General features: G+C 34.0%; 1 protein-coding gene across 4 annotated transcripts in view; it reads right to left on the bottom strand.

Moving 5' to 3' along the window:
• Positions 1–792: 792 nt before the first annotated feature.
• LOC111061543 (SLIT-ROBO Rho GTPase-activating protein 1) overlaps positions 793–17,812 on the bottom strand; it is a 144,997-nt gene continuing 127,977 nt past the window's right edge. For 2 of the 4 annotated variants that reach the window (XM_039421931.1, XM_039421932.1), the window contains exons 11-15: positions 16,810–16,880; positions 13,432–13,612; positions 10,315–10,522; positions 6,017–6,085; positions 793–3,476 (exon numbers count right to left, since the gene is read on the bottom strand). In XM_039421931.1, coding sequence (XP_039277865.1) covers positions 2,742–3,476; positions 6,017–6,085; positions 10,315–10,522; positions 13,432–13,612; positions 16,810–16,880 — 1,264 coding nt within the window. In that variant the 3' untranslated portion in view covers positions 793–2,741. The remainder of the gene's footprint in view (positions 3,477–6,016; positions 6,086–10,314; positions 10,523–13,431; positions 13,613–16,809; positions 16,881–17,812) is intronic. The other 2 variants (XM_039421933.1, XM_039421934.1) reach the window with 2 other exon arrangements.

A 17,812-nucleotide genomic window follows, 5' to 3' on the forward strand; every position in this document is an offset into this window, starting at 1 on the left:
GTAACAATTTTCTCAAGTATAGATAAATATTTTATTATATTTCAAACTAGAAGTAGGATGATAATATAGGTATCAACCAAAGTTAGACATTGATAACAATAGACATGTACTTTCTTTGAGCAAGGTAATGTCTTCATAAACATGAAAATTTCAATTTTTCGTATTTCATGGATCTTAGGAATTCTAAATTGTACAGTAAAGTAATACTTGGAAGTCAATGAATTGGAAAATTTCATTAATAAATTCAACAACTGATATGTACGAGTTAGTTCATAAGAGTTTATTCAAGAATAGACAATTTCTTCAATAATAAGTCAACTGTATATAAAATTAATGAAAAAAGCAAAACATTCAATTAATTTTGTATAATATCGAATAGTTTTGAATAATGTTCAATGTTTCGGTACTGAATAATTATTTATAATAGTTTATTATGAATGTGTTACAGCAATATACATTTGTTTTATTTATGGATGATAGAAACAAAAACATTAAAAAACATTGTGCATAATAAATAATCAATCCACAAAAATGTTATTATTTTTGGCGGGAAAATTGTATTATTTGACCAGTATAATATTATGTAAATTGAAACTGAAATCAAAGTACATAATTTTAGGTATTTATTATCATAGTATAATATTTGAACCACATGATTATTTGAATTCATTATTACTTTCCACGTATTAACAAAGGACTGGATTGTATAGATATTATAATAGATTATTAATACATAATTTATCAAGTTACGAATGAAAAAGCTATTTGAATTTTCAACAAATACTCAATCACATTGTTTCACATCTATACATTATTTGGTGTGCTTCTTAATTGCAAAAATTTATCGTATCATACAATGGAAAATTAATCATTAAAATTTGAACACCAAGAAACGTGATATCATAGTATAAACTAGATGTAACAATGATGCGAATATTCAGATCACTCAACAATAAAAATCATTCATTCTCCAACATAAGTTCATACAAGGAACCCATTAATTAGAACTCACATCTTAAAAATTACATTCGTTGGATATTACATAGACAATAATATTAGTATTTTGATAATTTACTATTCTAATTGTAAGAAACTTCAATATAAAATACAGTCATACCACTCATAGTATACAAAAATCTATAGACAAAATAATCAGTCTTTTGTAAGCTTTGTATTAATTTTGATAAAAAATATCAACACTTTTTACCTTCAGGGGTTGATGTTATAATAATACTGTACAGTTTTTTAGAGGGAGAGCAAAGGGTATCTAATTACTCAGGAGGGGTCCAAACGTTTTATAGCATTAGTTTTACCAGGAGAAATCACATTTATTACCAATATAATTCGACATCAATAGTATATTATTGAGAAAAATGGTCACACAACCCTTATTATAAGTACCGTACACATAAATGTAATGATAAATAATAATTATTTTGAGTATCAGCTATAAAATTCATAACCACAATATATATTGTATTCGATAGATATAAAAAGATTATTATTGAAAATATAGAACTGCAAACCACGGTATCTAAGTATGATGTGTAATAAGTTATTCTGAGATAATTTATATGGTGCTGCCCAAACGTTATTCCATAATATTTTAATGTAACGAATTAAATTAATACTTTGAGAAAAAATGACGGCTTGGCACTGTTATTATCCTTGTTAAAGTGAGTTTGAAGGAATCATTAGGATATAAGTATAGTTTCTAAAATTAGAACTATATGATTCCAAGATACAACTGATGATGATGCCCACATAAGTATATGACTTGACACGAACTTGCCGACACAAGGACGTGCCGACTGATTGGTAATGAAACCCATGATCGTGACATCGATAACAGACAAGTAAATTCCATCAAAAAATAAAAAAAATACTTAATATTATTTTTCATTCTAGGAGATAGAAGAGTATCGAAAAACATTTCAGACAGCACCTTGGAAGAATATTAACGTTGTTCAGGTTTGGTTCACAACCGTAGATAGAAGTTTTAATCAGTCTTTACCAAACACTGTCGTCACTCAAAAATATGTACTCGAGCTCATTTACAGGGCTACTTCTAGGTTTAATTAAATAGTTTACTAGTAGACCTACCCTTTTTTATATTTCATTATAGACGCAAATGAAATGTAAAAAAGGGTAGTAGTAAATCTATGTAATCATTAATGTGCCCGAGCTACTTACAGGTAAAAATAGTATTAGGCCCAATCCGGGCCTAATTACCGTACACATAAAATCCTTAGGACAATTTTGATAGATCTTTAAACCTATGGATTTAACGGAGATTTGTAGGTCCATTATATTTGATAAGGCTCGATTGCACAAAAGCCTGTTAAATTTTAACCGCGATTAAATGCCACGAGAACCAATCAGAGAAGTCTTCTATCCAAAACAACTGCCTCTGATTGTGTCTCATGACATTCAATCATGATTAAAATTTAACAGGTTTTTGTGCAACAAGACCTAAGTGTCCTAGAAGCCGAGCCTTAATGCCGGTTTCACAAAAGTCGGTTATATTTTAATCGTGATTTATTTCACGAGAACCAATCAGAGGAGGCGTTTTCGAAAAGAAAGCTTCTTTGATTGGTTCTATTGAAATTAATCACGATTGAAATTTGAAGGTTGCTTTTGTGGAACCAGGCCTTAGAGTACTAAATAGTAGAAATAAAGGTAGACGACGCAAGGCATGTTTGTTATTGTTGAGAAGGTTGTTTTGGCATGGGATGGTTGAGTCAGGAGTTGGTGGTGTCGCGTCTGATGAGTTGGGGGGAGACCTGCGCGGAGGGGTGGGGGAGGACGGGCTTGCGCATCAGCTGAGGCTTGGCCTTGAGGAGTGGGGGCTTAGGCTGGAGGGGAGGAGGTGTCTGTTCAGGTTTCGAGTCCTTCTGTTTGGTGTTCTTCTTGAGAGTGCACTGATTCTGTTTGGCGAAGCGTTCGGCGGCCGTGGTCATGTCGGGACTTTCGGGTCCGGTGGGACTTTCGGCGCCCGTCTTTTCGGCGGCGGTGGAGTCGGGTGTGCCGCTGACTAGAGGCAGGTCCATGACGAGGTCGGGCGTTTGTCGCAGATCGCGGCCGGCAGCCGACTCATCTGTGGCCGCTTGCTGAAACACCGGCAACGGGATATCCTTGTGCGTGACCTCTGGCTCGCCCTCCTTCTGCGAACCATGCACTTGCAGATGCTGGTGCTGCAGATGAGTCTGAGAGGCGGCTCTCCTCTGCCACAGCTCCCTGTTCTGGCTGAAGTTGGTGGGTGCTTCGCTCACCCCGTTACCCACCTCGCCCACACTCTGACTCTTCCAGTGCGTCTTCTTCTTCTCCATGTCGACGACTGTCCTCTGGCCGGCTGCGAACTCCTCGACCGAACCGAGGGAGGTGTGGATCGAGTTGTCGAGTGACTCGTCGCCTCGCAGGAGCTGCTCGTCGCTGGCCGACTCTTTGCCTGAGTCAAGACTGTTGCAGCTCATCGCCTGTAACCGAAGCCATACGAAAGTTATAAGGAAGCTATGAACATTCGAAAATTATTCAAGGTAGATTAAAAATTATTATTTTTTAATTGAATGCTCTTTCTTCAATTTTCACCAACAATTTAATACTAAAGATGATTGCTTGTTGATCCATTTCAACTAATTGACTGTTCACTAATGTCAATAATTATAATTGACTGCATGTCTTTATATAATAGACGTTTAAGCAACAGTGTATCAATTTAATACTCTTCAATTTAACTTTCCATAACGAATAGTCAATGATCACTTTTTTAATACTTTAGATATGACACAGCAGTCCGAATTTCATTACATGGATTAGAAATTCTAAAATTATTCTTACTTAAAACAATTAATCCATCTTGAAAAACAGTATTGCTCGGTTTCACCAAGCTCGGTCAACACATTTCAACATCTTCAAGCCTCCAAGCCGGGCACCGATTCAAAAGTTTGCACTGAAATTATCAATAGTAGCTAGCGCCATTGAAGTCATATGTGTTCTAGAGCACTCGTTGTAAACTATACTTGTTCGAATGTCTTGACCGAGCTAGGTGAAACCGGCAATAAGTTTCATTGTTTAACTTGAACATTTATTCATTCATTTATTTTTGTCATAGTCATTCAATCTCAGCTGTTTTCCATGCATGAAATCAAGCCGGTAAACAGCTGTTTGCAGAACAAATTTAATAAACATATGATTCTCATTACAGCATACTCTACTGTAATGAAACCATATGTTTTCTTTACAGTCGAGTACGTTTCCTAGTTCCGAAATAGGAACAGCAAAACTGCTACAAAAAAACCGCCTTCAGCGCTCAAGGTTGAAGTTTTGTCAACTTCCACAAAATTCCTGATTCGGAATTTGTAAACTAGGTTATGTTTATAGAATGCATGTAGTAAGTTTAGCACAAGCAGGTAATGTTTTCTATTTCTCAATAATTATTCTTCTTTAGATTATTAGGACGTCAATGTCTTTTGCAGTGCTCGAACGAAACATCATTCTCGCCTGCGAAAGGCCCCTTCCCGTCCTTGTGACGTAAGATACTATTACGATACAAATAAAACTGATGTTATATGAACAATTTCTGGAGAAGTGATATGCAAATATAAGACCGTTTCTTTGTGAAAACTAGTTCTAGCGAGAGAAAGGTAGAAATTGCATTCGAGTTTTTCCTCAATCTTTAGCTACAATAGTTCTGATGGAACTGAGAATACATTACTCTGTTTCACAGACTTTAAGCAACTCGTATAATTTTTTCATACCAGAATTACGGTATGGACAGCTTTCACATAAAAATTGACCATTTCACTGAATACAAGCAAATAAGTCTGAGAGACTCAAACCTACTATGATTAACAATTGTTGACTTCCATGCATTAAACATCTATCTAATCTTAAAGATAAGGTAAAACTTGAAATTTAAGTAAGAGCCCATCATATACTTACGTTTTATTAGGATTCAGATGCGAATTCTTCTACAACTTGCAAATCTCTGCTTTCAAAATGTGTTTTTATCGTTTTATGCATTGTCAATATTATTGATAGCATAGCAACAATAATTGATACCAAAAGCATTCCCACCAACAAGAAGAAAACTTCAAAAGAATTAGTATTGGTTACTCACCTTAAAATTGAACTTTTTTTCAAAAAACATACTAATAATTTAAAGAATAAATGTGCCAGTCAAAAGCAACATTGATATTATACAAAAAAACTGCGGCTACATAGAAAAGAAAACAGGAAGCCAAACATTCTTGCCCATTGAAATGACTGGGTGTTTTAAAATTATTATTCACAAAAACTAGACTATCATTCACCACAGATTAGAACCCGATCAAAGTCCCATACTTGATGTGGGCCTAGATGTTAGTCCAGGTAATGGTTGAAAACAAAACGCATTTAGACGCAGAGTTAAGGAGTTTACAATTCAGAAACATGTAGATAATACATACGAATAATACACTACCAGTAAAAAAACAGTTCCTTCACCATGAATGGATGTTAATATGGACAAAATACTGCATGCGACATAATATAACAGACATTTTATGTAGGCTAATAACAATAACGATAGCCAAACGTAAATTATAGTTTAATATAACATCTCATTGATATTTCTCCGTTTTGTTTGAATGAATAAATCACTGATTCTCTTTTCATGTTCGGAGATTGAAATTTGTGTGGAACCGTCATATTTTTGTGGAACCCAGATATCGGAGTTCTAATGGAAATAAGAGTTACCAACATATATACATCCACTACAACCAAAAACTACTTTATATTGATTCGAAAGCAAATTTGATTTGAAACATCGGTGAATTATACGAAAGCAAATTTGTAACAATAGTGAATAATTATCAGCAACATATAATGTGAAAGCCTTGAAGCTTGAGTGAAATTTGACAAACGTGCAGACAAAATTACAATTACAGTATCAAGCGACAAAATCCTACAGCAATCGAAAATCAACCAAATAATTTGAAAACAGAAATCAGAATTTGATGTTAACAATCTTACTAACACGTGAGGGTCCCTTGTTTAAAGTATCTTCACTAGTGGCATCTTTTACAAGCAATTGTTCTCCCATCACCTGTTCAAAACAGAAGACAATAGAGCTGACTTTTAAGAACACCCCAAATTAATAATATATTTACAAAAGAGATCTTCAATAATAGCTGTAATGTATATAAATTAGTGCAAATAAAAACAGTGCGTTAAACATCACCACTTGAAAATGTTAACCTCCCATACCTCTTAACAGAATGAGTCATGAATTTGATACAAGCCACCAATACTCTATACAATATTATTGAATTCGAATCAAACATTACTTATCATCCGACTCCTGGAGATTCTCATCTCAAATATTCAATAGGAGAGCCAATGTTCATCATGTTCTCAATAAAGTAAACTAGAGAACTGAATTGAAATATAATTAAAGTAAACGAAATGCTGAAAGTAAAATAAAAGTCTTTTGAGATTGAATATATTTTCATTTATTATATTCAAAACAATTGAAAATCCATTTCAACAAAATCCATAGGATTCAATAATCTAATGAATAGGAATTCATCTAGAAATCTATATTGGTGGAACCACTAGGACTAATAAGATTCTAACTGATACTGGATCTTGTTATAAAGCTCTTAAATAATAATGTTCTATAAAATAAAAACTAAATTATACAAACTTCAATGATAATTATTACATTAAATTAATATAAACAGACATTAAAAGTAGTTCATCTATTGATAAAAATAAATTCAATGACTGAAGCATTGAGTTGAGGAATATATTGTGATGAGTGATGTAAACATATTTTATTCAATAAGTCTTGAATAAATTGCACATCAATCAAACAAGTAATTCAAGGAAAAACGAGCACAAAATAATTTCAATTTAAAGAATATCAATAATTTAATTACTGGAAGTAGTTTATAATATCAGAGAGATCCAAAAATACTATACATTTAATAATGGTTCTTTCAAATTTATCAAAAAACTGAAAAACTCGCTTTTAATGTAACGTTTTTGGATGAAAATTTTCTGATATAGACGAGAAAATACCCATGATATCTGACATAAAAACTTGCTATATTTTATATTTAGCAGAGAATGGGTCAAAGTTGTCAACTAATTACTCTCAAGTTAAAATTTTCATAAGACATTCTATCACCGGAAAGTTAGTGGGAAAAATGACTTGATGAGAATGAATTATTGAAAATAAAATTTATAATCCAATAACAACTCAACACCTACAGAGACATTTTATTCTTTGAATAAATACCTGTTGTTTGAAAGCAAGATTTGATATATAAATAGACAATTTCCAACACTCAATATTCTGATAGAAACAAGATTCATCAAAAATTTTCATAAATTTGAATATCTCTGTATTGCGTTTAATTAGGAGAATGAATTCTTTACTATTAAATACAGAGAGCATGTATGACTAGAGAAGAGGGATGAAATAGAAAAGAAAATATTTCATTCATTGATGTTAATGTAAAAGATAAGTTATCTAAAGCTTTCATACTCCTAGAAGAATTATTGGGATTTAATTAAACTAGGTCATAAATTCAGTTGACGTTGGTAGGTTTCGTTTTGAGAAAATTTCAACGAATTAGCTTAATACTCAACTATTTCTCTATCCATGACGAACTGCAAGTTAATAACTCGTTTTGACTACTGTAGTGTCGTCAAAAATAGTTCAAAACAAATAATTAGCTTAAGTTAAGTTCTAACTATGATCTGTTTTACACATTTTTATTTAGTTTGAAATTGGGAGATTATTCTCAAGTGTTTTAATTGAACCCTACTTTTAGAATGAGAAGGGTCTTCAAAATTGTTATAATAAATTAAGTAATTAACTTTAAATTTCTAGATTGCCAATTCCAATGTATCGAGTGGTCGTTGTAATGTTTAAAACCGAGAATCAGTACATTTTAGAATGAAGTATGAATTATGTAGTTTTAATTACAAAACATTGTGGATTTTATAAGTATTCCTTGCAGTTGTAACATCTTTCCTAATGCTACACGCGAATTACTGTATTATTATTAATTATTATTATTATTATACGAAAATCTTAATTAAATGCTGTAATTCACCCCGAAGACTTCTGCTACTGCAAATATTGACAACATGGTGAACAGCTAGAAAATCGATGAGCGCTACAATTCAAAAACTAGATTTCCATCTAGCTGTTTACCCTGTTGTCAATATTTGCAGTAGCAGAAGTCTTCGGGGTGAATTACAGCATTAAACTTGGATTTTCGTATAATAATAATACAAATTAATTCATTAGCATTTGAATAGTTGCAATATCTAAGTAATTTCCATCTGTATACTGTATTATTCATTCATGATAACGTTATCAGTTAATCTAAATTTTCAAATAATAATTATTATTTGAGACCTGATTAATGGTTCTATGAAATAATTTTGTTTATATTCCTTTTCTCATTCCATAGAAATTGAATTATTAGATAAATTATCTAATAAAAAATAATTACATAAATACTGTAGAAATACTATATCGAAATAGCAAATACTGTAGTTGCTTTCTACAAGCTGAAAATCAACAATAATTGACCTCACGAGAATTAAGTCACTGAATTTGTCAAATAAAAATACAAAATGAATAGTACCTTGATAAAAGGAGGTAGCATTTTAAGGTTGTGCATTCAATATTTTTTTTTTCAAAAAATTTATTTTTCTTTTTCTAATCTATTGGTCAGGCTCTTAGGACGTTTTCTATGCAATTGAAATATTTCTATCAGCTTCTGTTAGCTAACAATAGGGCTTCAAAAGTCACTTTTTTGAGGCAGATGGTACACATACACATACCCTACAAAAACTACTGGTCAGAAAAATTTGAGAATAATATGCAAGTCTCCTGTTCAATATAGCAAAAATTACGTCAACTTTGTTTTTGAAAATCTGAAAAAAATTAAATTTTTATGCATTTCAACCTCTTTTTTCACATTCAATGTTCGTTCTATAGACTTCAAATTCATAGCAACTTGTAGCGCTGTTCTTGATGAATAAAGTTGATGCTTAAACTTCTTTTATAGACACAATAATAGCCGCTGGTATGTGTACCTTTAAAGCCCGGTTTTACGCCTGCTATGCTCGGGCAGCAAGTGAATAGTACACCTGGAGCGATCTAGCGGAATTAGTTTGTCCCTAGAGCTAAGCGCTCGACATTAATGGGAAATTCTGTTTTTAAGAATTTATGTGCACTAAAGTTTACAGATTAGCTCTATTGTAGATGAAATTAATAATAATATATTGGAATAACATATAGTAGAGAGAAGAGAGAATTGATTGAAATATGATCAGTGTTACTGCAGCAATACCGGTTGGTAAATTACCATATTTTCATCAGTATTAAAGTTTGCAATCAGTTTTCAACAATCTTCTAAGAACAAAGAACGTACCTACAAAAAAATCCTCCATTTCAACAAAGTATCTACAAAATGTATGAGCTGATTTCAATGGATCTATAGAAAAAATGGATCTGATCCAACCTGTTTGAAGGACATGATTATTATATTATGAATCTTCATCCCGTATGTATTCCATATTATTTCATTGGTTTCAAGATATCAAAAATGAAAGTATCTACAAAAAAGACTATTTCATTCAGGCTATGTTTCAACCTATAGTTGAAGCGCAATTTGTAAAGCAGGATTGCAAGAGAAACATAGATCAGCTTTCAAAAGTGGAATTGCTAAACGCTAGAGAACTGTATCAAGAAGCGGAAGAGGTAAGTTAGTTATATGTAAATAATAATTTTATTTGTTTTGAGACATAAAAAGTATCTACAAGATAATTAATCACATTTTTGGCTGTGAATGAGAGACCAGTTGGAGTACAGGATTATCAATGTGTAACTTCCAACCTATATCACTTTTTTGATGAATAAAAATAAAATTCTCTACAAAATAAAAGAGGCCTGTTTTAATTTATTTCAAGTACAGAATGATCAAAGTGTAACTTCTAACTTATTTCACTTGTTTTGATGAATAAAAATCAAAGTATCTACAAAATAAGAGAGGCCTGTTTCAATTTAGTTCAAGTACAGAATGATCAAAGTGTAACTTCTAACTTATTTCACTTGTTTTGATGAATAAAAAATCAAATATCTACAAAATAAGATAGGCCTGTTTCAACTTAGTTGAAGTGTAACGTTCATTATTTTATTAGTTTTTCATTTGTTCGGAGACATAAAAAATCAAACTATCTACAAAATAAATAATCGCATTTGAGGCAATGCATAAGCAGCATCGTTGGCTAGACAGTTGTCTCAAGTACCTCCTGAGTGGCGACGGTGGAAGCGACGGAGGCGGAGTGGTGCGAGGGGGGCAGGATGGGGGGCCAGGGGGGCGTGGCCCCCAGCAGGGGCGAGTGCGAGCTCGACGCCCCCGACAGCACAGAGTCATTCGAGCTCGAAGCTCGCCGTCGCATCGACTCATCCGAAGAGCTCGACTTGAACAGCTCCATCTTCTCTCTGTCCTCATCCCTGAAAATAACATCAACCAAATTACATCATCACCTACATAATGTAATATTAAAGTAATATAATGTATTCAATAGCAAGTTGCACAGCAGACGAAAAAAAGGTAGGCCAAGGAACAGGTGGGTGGACCAACTGATGGATGACCTGAGAAAGATGGGGGTGAGAGGGTGGAAAGAAAGATTCATGAACAGAGAAGAATGGAGGCGTGTTGTGAAGGAGGCCAGGGCTCACCTAGGGCTGTAGCGCCGAATGAAGAAAGAAGAATATAATAATTGGCAAAAACAGTGTAATCGTTCGATAGACAGCCTGCAGTGTCCAACCCAAAACCCAGCTTCTCACCCGTGGAGAAGAAGGTGCAGCTCCGATTGGCTTATTGGGTTGGCGTATCGAGAGGAAGGTCTCTCGAATCAGCCTATTGGAGAGCTTATGTCCTGTCATGACCTGTCAACTCGTCTAAGAACATCTTGTGTGGTTAGGCCCTTAAACCTATTCTTATTTCGATTTGAGTTAATAACAATATTTTTGATGGAGTGACACATTCATTTAGCCTTCTGTATTGGTTATGGACTAAATTGAAGGTTATTTTCCATACATTCACATGATACTCTGCTCTTGCACTTCCACTAGAACATTTTAGCGCTAAACTAATTCGTGTGACATTCTTATTTCGATTTAAATTAATAACAATATTTTTGATGGAAAGACACATTCATTCAGCATTCGGTATTGGTTATGGACTAAATTGAAGGTTATTTTCCACTCATTCACATGATACTCTGCTCTTGCACTTTCACTTGAACATTTTAGCACTGAACTAATTCGTCTAGCTTTCTGCGTTGAAGTCTTCTTATTGGGTCGCCGTCTAGTTGTCACCCCGACTATTCTTGACACCTGGTCATTTTGGCCATAGGCGACTACTTGTACCCTCGTAAAAATATACCATTGCCGTCAAGTTGACACCCCCCGACAACTTGACACCTACTGGACTGGAGGTGCCAACTAGTCATGACTGTAAACGACAACTTGACACCTCGCACCCTCGCGTCAGGGTGTCCCCCCCGACTAGTTGTCACCTCCTCAGAAAGGTGACAAGTAGACGAGGATGGCTCACGTCTACATGACACCTTGCACGTTGGTGTCAAGGTGTCACCCTGACTACTTATCACCTACAGAGCACCAGTTGGCACAACTTACACCCACGCGGCGTAGGGAGGAGGGATCAAGCAATTTTTATCACTGGTTATGATGTGGAATTGAATTCTATGCACTTTTGGTTCAGTAACATTTTCCCGTCAAAAGCACGTCTTTGCTATTTTTTAGGACAATTTTTTTCGAGTTTGTTGAAAACATAAAAAAATGAATAATAAGCCCTTTTGATGACTGAACGAGATGTAGAACACAATTTCTAAACACATTGTGTACGTTCTGTGTACAGTAAATTGTTCCAGTTCCAATCGTAAATTGTTCCAGTTCCAATCGTAAATTGTTCCATCACGTGACTAGTGCAAAATGTTCCCATGGAACGCCATTTCAAAATCATTAGTTCAAGCTTTTGGCGCGCACTTATAAAGTTGATTTACACTAAACTGTGTCGTTTACTAGCTGCGTGAATGAAGAAAGGCTGTTTTACAAACCTACCGTCTAGAAAAGTGTAAATTTATTTTATTCCATTACTCTCAAATTTTCTATCGATAAAAATTCATTTAATGAATGGTTATCAAACATCATATTGTTGGTTATGTATTCTATGCTATGGTAAAACAAACTATCAGCGCATGCGCAGAGAAGCAAGCAGACTACAATAATCGACCAATCAGAGCTCAGATAGTTGGAACCTGTTGGAACTGTACCAGGTCGGACAATTTACCACACTTCGACTGTGGGGCAGAAAGTTGTAGCTGGAACAGGATTCTGGAACAGAATCTGTCAAAATTCCTCCCATGGAACATGGAGCTTTTTACTTGGTAAATTGTGAATCGGTCAATTTACCACATTCCATGTACACAGAACGGGCCCATTTTGTTCAGTTATATTTTCCCGTCAGACGCACCGTTTACGAGTAAATTATTGTGCCTAATGCTATGACAGTCAAATTTTCATCCATCAATGATATGGCAGATGAAGCTATCAGTCTGGTTATCAACTGAGTAATTACATGAAGTCTGGTAATTAATATGAGGATAAATAATTATTTATATACACTTGCGCTAGCACAAAATTAGGAATCTTAATACCTTTTCATATAGAACTTGATAGTTAGGCTTTATTTTCCAACTTTCAAATGAAGAGCCAGCCGGTGATTTCTTGTGGAGTGGAGTCGAGGGGATAGGTTGTCGTGACCGTAGACGACTACTTGTACCCTCGTAAAAATATACCATTGCCGTCAAGTTGTCACCCCAACTTCTTGACACCTACAGGACCGGAGGTGAAGACTAGTCATGACCGTAAACGACAACTTGACACCTCGCAACCTAGCGACAGGGTGTCCCCCCCCCCGACTCACGTCCACTTGTCCCCTAAAAACCGGTTTTAAATGGGGACAAGTAGTCGGGGTGTCAAGTAGCCGAGGTGTCAAGTAGTTGGGGTGTCAAGTAGTTGGGGTGTCAAGTAGTCAGGGTGTCAAGTAGTCGAGGTGTCAAGTAGTCGGGGTTTCAATTAGTCGGGGTGTCAATTAGTCGGGATGTCAAGTAGTCGGGGTGTCAAGTAGTCGAGGTGGCACCTAATCGCGTAACCTTCTTATTCCATGTATATTGAGCAGCTGGATTGCTTCCACATTCACATGTAAATGAAGTGTTGATGAATGAATAGGGCTTAGAGATCAGAATGTTCACACTGGCTAAGCTGAATTATAATTTTGAGAATAATTTATAAAAACATTAATAACTCCTGACAAGTGAAGATACGGCACTTACTTCATTTTTAGTAGGATGTATTTGTCGGGTATCAGTCCTTCCTTTCCATTAACACTCCCTCTCCACCAGTCATTGGACACCTGTGAGTACAGAGTCACGTGCTCTCCTTTGCGCAAACTCAATTCCCTTTCAGAACGAGCGATAAAATCAAATTGTGCGGTAGCTTCTAAGCTTTCAGTTTCTGAAAAATAAACATTTCGTTTTAAAAACCAAAGTTATAGATTCATGGATAGAGAACAGCAGTACGAATTATATAGTGAGGTCCACGTTATAATGGCAGTGGAGAAAGATAGGAGAAAAACGTTGTCAATCCTCTGTCTTGCCAATGCCTTCTATAGACGGTAACTGGTACAGGCTTATTGATGTAATATCAACGGTTCATTCGTGATTAAAATAATCAATTATATTTTATAAAGCAAGAAATTATATTTTTCAATAATTTTATAATGAATTTTCATAATTAAGATGACATATTTTGTTAATTAATTATTTATTCTACATTGTTTAAAGACGATCTGGCAACAGAGCAAAGCGAGAAAGAGATAGCGCTATCCGCTTTGTTGAATGATTGACAAGGATAGCAATACCATTGCTAATCAAACACTGTCATTGTAACGTGGACCTCACTAGAGAGCTGACAGTGAACAGTTATAGCGCAACTACTAAAAATAGTTATTTTAATCCAGTTTACTTCATAGTCTGTGTGAAATAAGTTGAGACTTGGCCCTCCATCCAAAAAATTACAGGGTTGCCAAATCGTGTAAAATTGCAACTTTCTCGGAAGATAGTCATCATGGAATCATGACGATCTAAATTGTATTTCTATCTTTATACAGAATAATATCAAAGAAATTTAGCTTAGACTTAGAGGATAGAGAATATATATTAGCATATTGTTAAGGACCAAGGTCTATGGAAACCTTTATTTATTTATAGACCTTGGTAAGGAGTGGTTGGATATCTGAGAATAATCATATCCAATAAGCATAAGGAATTCAATTTGGGAATCATAGTAAAGAAACATCAATATACACTTGGATATCGATTGATTGTTGATTTGACATATTGTGGGGCCGGACTCCCAACTGATATCGAATCAAAATATTTTTGTGCTCCATTGTAAAAAGAATAAATAAAGAAAGAAAGAAATAAAACTAGAAGTAAGATTTAAAAAATAAAGCAAAATTTACAATCCAAATTTTCACATTTCAATAGTGAGAAGGAAGTAGTACATAAACACAAATAGCGCCATAAATTGCTATGAAAAATGAAATCCGGTGGTAGGCTATAATTGAATGAAAGGTAGCCTGAATAGAATTATTTTGTGAACAGTACACATATTTGTTTAAGCACAGTTGTTGGATGAATGAAAAGCCACACACAAATTCCATTGATAGTGAACCAAAATCATACACATTTAATCATCCATAGATAATTGATGTAACAATGATTCATGATTTAACAATGTGAAACGTGAATCAACATCGATTTAGCAACACAGTGATTGTCTTACAACCGTGATAGCGTGGAACTCTGACAGAATTGTACTCATCATAATTGCAGACATTGAAAACTCAAAACTCAAGTGCAAGAAAATAGTGCTTTCAATAAGTATCAGAATAATTAAAATTTACAACGATTCCTCGTGAGACACAATGATTATTAGATTTGACTTACACATTTACAAAAGAAGTTCAAGTTCAGTTAATAATTTACATCGAGTTTTCTTTCCTTAGAGATCAAATTAGCAGATGATTCTGGCTGAAATAAATTTTCAATAAGTAGATAGTTCAGTAACAAATCTAATTCAATTGATTGGTTTTGTATATCTGATCAGACATTCAACATGAGTAGTGTATAACATTTGAGAAAAAATAGCTATGCTTGTCCCTAATCAGGGGCGTATATAAGCCCCCCCAAATGATGAATATGAAGAAAAATCAGTACATTAGTTACAGAAAAAAGTACAGTAATCTGAATTTATGACGGCCTGACGGTAAAGTAAAAAGGGAATTCAGCGCAAATTACCCTCTGAATATGAGCAGCAAAACTAAAATTAGAAAAACTAAACAAACACTAAACTAAACACTAAAACTAAAAAAGGATCATGGGGTGTTGCTTAAAATCACTCAACATTAACCTAGGCCCCCCAAAAATATATTTTATATACACCACTGTTGCTAATATATAACTATTTTTTCTGTATGGTCTAACCCAACAGTATAGTTAGTACAATATCCCACAGTATAAAGTATAGTAACCCAACTGTAAAGTAGAGGTGAAAATTTGTAGAATTTTCTACACCACTTTTTGTATTCCAATATAATAAATGGAAAGGTTGATACAATAAAGATAATCCCACACTTGTGTAGTCGAATGGAATATGATTGTCAAGGTTAATATTCAACCCTTTAGGGCTAGTTTCTGAGCTCGGGATTTGGCAAAGTTCTAGACTTTAACAGCTGGAGTCAGAAAATTGGCTTTCCGAAACAGGGCGTACTCGTAGTCATTGTCATAGTCACGTTTGAATAATTTAGAAAAACTAGACAACTGAACACAAAATAAAATAAAGAGAAAATAGTGTAAAGTTTCAGCTATTTTGAATTATTTGGGAATGTTTTGTCAAGGAAAAACGTTTCCAATTATAGAAATAAGAGAATAAAGATTGTCAAAAAAATGAGACTATTATTGATATGTTTTTATTATTGATAAAAACCTTAATCCTAAAATCCTAAAGTCCTCGTTGTCGTTGGTTATAATATATAATGAATAATAATTAGCGCGTTGTGCTTGGTTGCACCTCTGCTCACTATAGCAGCCACAGCAGTCACTGTTACCAACTTCATTTTGATTTTGCTGCACTGTTGCTCCATATAACCTACTAAGTATTTTGCGTTGCCATGTTGCAAATCTGGAGTGCAGAAAAATTTTTCCCGCACTAGAGCGGAAAAGTGATTCTTTGCGTTCTGTAATCAGTGCAGCAATGGCCACTTTTCAACGTAACTGTAGGAAAAGGTTATTTTGCTGCAATTATTTACTGCGACTACGCCCCGTTTCGGAAAGCCAATTTTCTGACTAGCTGTTTAAAGTCTAGAACTTAGCTAGATCCCGAGCTCGGAATCCGGCCCTTGATGTTATTTCAAGAAAATAAAATCTAATATGAACATTTTATTATAAATTACAATTAAGTTATATTTGAGCAGAGTTTTTCAATGTAGCGACTGTAGAAGTACTGTACAATTTATATAAATATTCTACGGTAAATAAAATTTGATCAATTATAAGCCACAATCTGAATTAAACATTTTTATATCAGTATTTCAACGCAATTTCATCGACCTGACAGCAGCGACGGATGGAAAACAAGAATAGACTTACCATCTTCTGAAGGGTACACTTCAGAGTCCATATCCTCTTGCACATGGTCCGATGGTGAATCACCAACATCACTGTGGAACACAGTTTTCCAATTAGAACAAACTAAATAAAATATAACAAGAAATATCTAAAGTGAAAGCAAAAGACTGCAAAGAAAGCAAAGGTGTGACTACAGTAGCGCAAACAATATGAGTGGAGAAGTACCATTGTGGTTCTAATTCAGCAGAAATTAGTCCACTCCGGACTAGTCTCAATCAGGACCTCTTTTTACCTGGAGGTTTATAGGAGGTCCTGTCTCAATTTCAATTTCATTAACGAAAACAATCAAATGAATTATGCACAAATCCATCCACTCAGAAGGGAAATCAAATTTACTGCTTAAAAAACATTACGGAAAGAAATGTTCGCATACTACATTTGTGATTATTGACTTCAAATTTCAACAAAAACATAGGTTTCACAATTTTTTATCTCGAATAAACATAGAATTATTGCTTGAAAAATAGAATGTTGGAGATGATTAGAATAAGCAGCTTTTCACATGTATAAATATAGGACTTGAAGAATTGATGTGGATGAAAACACTCCACTTATATGGGCTATTTTTGTACAAATTAATAAGACCTTTATTGAAATAAACTTCAAAATACAAATAAATATTAAAAGTTTAATGATATTTTTTCTATTCAACGATAGATTGCTATCTAGTCTAGAGACTAATGAGCAACTTTTTATGTCCTATAATACTAATAAATACTTTTAATGAATATGAGTAAAAATATATTTATTATATATTATTTATATATCAATATTAATATAATTATATTATTATTTAATATTTAAGGGTTTCCAATAAAGGGTACTACAAGTTTTTATATTGTTTTTATTAATGGATTGTAAAGTACAATGTTAAAAGATATAAATTTGAAGGACTCTAAGTAGGCCTACTGACGAATAAATATATACAGAGTCCGGCAGTGAATCGGGCGATTTTGAAATATTA

Source organism: Nilaparvata lugens, chromosome 2 (assembly GCF_014356525.2).
Source record: "Nilaparvata lugens isolate BPH chromosome 2, ASM1435652v1, whole genome shotgun sequence".
Classification (NCBI taxonomy): domain Eukaryota; kingdom Metazoa; phylum Arthropoda; class Insecta; order Hemiptera; family Delphacidae; genus Nilaparvata; species Nilaparvata lugens.